This window comes from Impatiens glandulifera, chromosome 1 (genome assembly GCF_907164915.1).
Source record: "Impatiens glandulifera chromosome 1, dImpGla2.1, whole genome shotgun sequence".
Lineage (NCBI taxonomy): Eukaryota > Viridiplantae > Streptophyta > Magnoliopsida > Ericales > Balsaminaceae > Impatiens > Impatiens glandulifera.
This window is the reverse complement of record NC_061862.1, coordinates 74,390,309-74,393,173: the sequence shown is the minus strand read 5'-3', so window position 1 is coordinate 74,393,173 and position 2,865 is coordinate 74,390,309. Positions and strand designations below refer to the sequence as shown.

The window sequence follows — 2,865 nt, the reverse complement described above, 5'->3', positions numbered from 1 at the left end:
ATCATATAATAGCAATAGTCTAATCAAGAAAAGTCATTTCTTTTTGTAAGCAATTTGTTCTTGATCTCTTCTCTTCTTTTGTTACTACATAACACGTAATCACTTACCTCACCTATCTGACTATTCTCTTTGTCATTGATTACTTTATCTATCAAGAGATAAAGTGCTTCAACAATCTCTATATAAAGCTCTCATCTTAAGTAAGACTAAAACAGAAATAAATAGAGATAAATATGGATGCAAAACCAATTAGGTGTGCAATTGTGACCGGATCAAACAAAGGATTAGGGTTAGAAATATGTAGACAACTGTCTGTCACCGGTATTACCGTTGTTATGACAGCTAGAGACGAGAAAAGAGGGCTTGAAGCTCTCGAGAAGCTTAAAGAGTCGGTTGGTGATGACGTCGTTCACGATATTATCTTTCATCGGCTTGATGTTGCGGACCCATCTACCATTCCTCCCCTAGTTGATTTTATCAAGGCGAAGTTTGGCAAGCTTGATATCTTGGTAATGTATTTCTAGCTTTAATTCAATGTAGTATATAATTCTTATTTTGAAAGTTATTGATTTTGTTAAATAATATGGTCATATATGATGATATATATAAGAGCTAAATTTAGAAAACACAATAATATATATATATTCATGTATTTATTTGAATCCTTATATATATTCGTCCCTATAATATATTTGGCAGATCAATAATGCTGGTATTTTAGGATCTAATGTTGATTGGGAATACATGAAAGATGTTGTTGGAAAGGTAATGTCTAATTTTAATATAATATTTTGAATTTACTTACCCTTATACCAGAACATTTTAATATCTTGTTTTCATTTTCTAATTTAATTTGGCAGCAAGGATGGACAGAAGACAAATCTAATGTAATGGCAACTTCTCACACATATGAGATGACAGAAGAATGTCTACAAGTGAATTATTACGGTACAAAAAATATGATCAAAGCGTTTGTTCCCCTTCTTCAGCTCTCTCATTCACCGAGGATTTTGAATGTCTCTTCTTCAATGGGAAGGTTACAAGTACGATTCACATTATCCCTTTGTGTTTATGTCAAACTCATGCACGTTTTCAATCTATTTTGGACGATTTTCTTAGTTTTAACTGTACGATCTGAGATATATGGTGTGGTGGATAATATGATCTTAACTCTACCTATCTAATCTCCAACACTATATATATTCAGGTTTATAAACTAGATTTTATTCTTAAATTTTAGTTTGGAGGAAACTAGGACACACTGATCCACAACCATAACTATAATTCGTATAATTTATTATCCTTCTTTATTTTTCAGAACTTACCGAATGAATGGGCTAGGGGAGTTCTAAAGGATGTTGACAAACTGACGGAAGAAAGAATAGACGAGGTGGTGAAAGAGTTCCTTAAGGATTATAAAGATGAAACTATGGAAGCCAAAGGATGGCCAAAGATCCTTGCTTCTTATATATTATCAAAAGCAGCTTTGAATGCTTACAGTAGACTTGTAGCCAAGGAGTTTCCGGACATTCTTGTGAACTGTGCTTGCCCATGTTTTGTTAAGACAAATTTGAATGCCAATAGTGGTGCAATTTCTGTGGAAGAAGGAGCCGAAAGCCTGGTTAGAGTTGCATTGTTGTCGGATGGGATTTCTGGAGCATTCTTTTACAAGGCTATTGTCTCTTCTTTCGAATGAAAATTAGTTAAGTGTTCTTATATTATGTTGTCTTGAGTTACCTTTTGTATGTTCAATGAAACAATACTTGTTTGAAACCAAACTTTTCTATATTAGTTATCATCTCTATTTGAATAAATTAAGTAATGTACTTTTTCTCAAATTAAGTATCAATGTATTTTTCTCTCAGGTTTACACCAAACGCTCAAACAATCTATAAATTCAGAATTGACCTTGAATTTGGACTGCCCTAGTTCATAAATTATAAAAATAATTCCATGTTAATAAGTTATAAAAATAAATCACTAAACTTTTGTAAAAATTCGGATCTTTTAATTTAAAATTTATAATGTGCTGCCTCATATAAGTATACCCTAACTCAAGAACTTATTAGGCTTACCCGATTGCCAAGTCTGCCTATAATAATGCTAAATGTTGTTGTAATTGTAACCATCACCACGAGTCTAGCATTTCTTCTGAAGAGGATTTTTGTTCGAATCCCAATTTGGACAACTATATATTCTGGTACTTAGGGCTGTGCAAAAAAAACCGAAAAATCGGTAATCCAACCGAACCGATAGTTAACCGGTTTCATTTTAACGGTTTATTGGTTAACCGGTTCTAGCGGTTCAGGTTAATCGGTTTTTTACCGGTTAAACGATTCGGTTTTCGGTTTCCCTATTTTTCTAACGGTTTAACCGGTAAATCGGTAATAATTTAATTATATATTTTTATATTTTATAATTTGTATTAATTATTTTATAAATAATTTTTATAAAATAATTTTTAAAAAACATTATAATTTATATAAAATTTTACAAAAATAAATTAAAAACAAATTAAAATAATTTCATTAAAATGTGTAAAATTGTTTTTATAACGATACGATAACGTAGAATTATAAATTAACAAAATCAAAATAGTTGAGCAAATTAAAACTTCATGTCTTCAAAGTTCAACTTTCACTTCATGTTTTAACTTTCTCTCCAACACGTCTAACACGGAAACACCTAAAATCAAAGTTATAAATTATAATTGACCGATTCCACTTCTCGTTCTATCGGTTGAGAAGGGAATTCAATCATATTCGCTTATACTTGGTTGGTCAAAAACTAATCGACATAATAAATTTGAATTTTCTCAAAAAACATATAAAAACCTAACAGAATAGCTATAAAATATATTATATT

At 30.8% G+C, this 2,865-nt stretch overlaps 1 protein-coding gene across 1 annotated transcript; it reads left to right on the top strand.

The window, feature by feature from the left end:
- Positions 1-201: 201 nt before the first annotated feature.
- Positions 202-1,772, top strand: LOC124918916 ((+)-neomenthol dehydrogenase-like). Its single transcript, XM_047458990.1, has 4 exons — positions 202-509; positions 700-765; positions 861-1,043; positions 1,319-1,772. Exons 1-4 carry the CDS (start codon positions 234-236, stop codon positions 1,694-1,696), a joined length of 903 nt encoding a protein of 300 aa, XP_047314946.1. The 5' UTR covers positions 202-233; the 3' UTR covers positions 1,697-1,772.
- The last annotated feature ends 1,093 nt before the right edge of the window (positions 1,773-2,865 follow it).

Coding starts and splice junctions, on each gene's coding strand:
- LOC124918916 (XM_047458990.1), top strand. CDS start 234: ATGGATGCAAAACCAATTAGGTGTGCAATTGTGACCGGATCAAACAAA. Junction 766..860: donor TGAAAGATGTTGTTGGAAAG/GTAATGTCTAAT, acceptor TTAATTTGGCAG/CAAGGATGGACAGAAGACAA. Junction 1,044..1,318: donor CTTCAATGGGAAGGTTACAA/GTACGATTCACA, acceptor TTTATTTTTCAG/AACTTACCGAATGAATGGGC.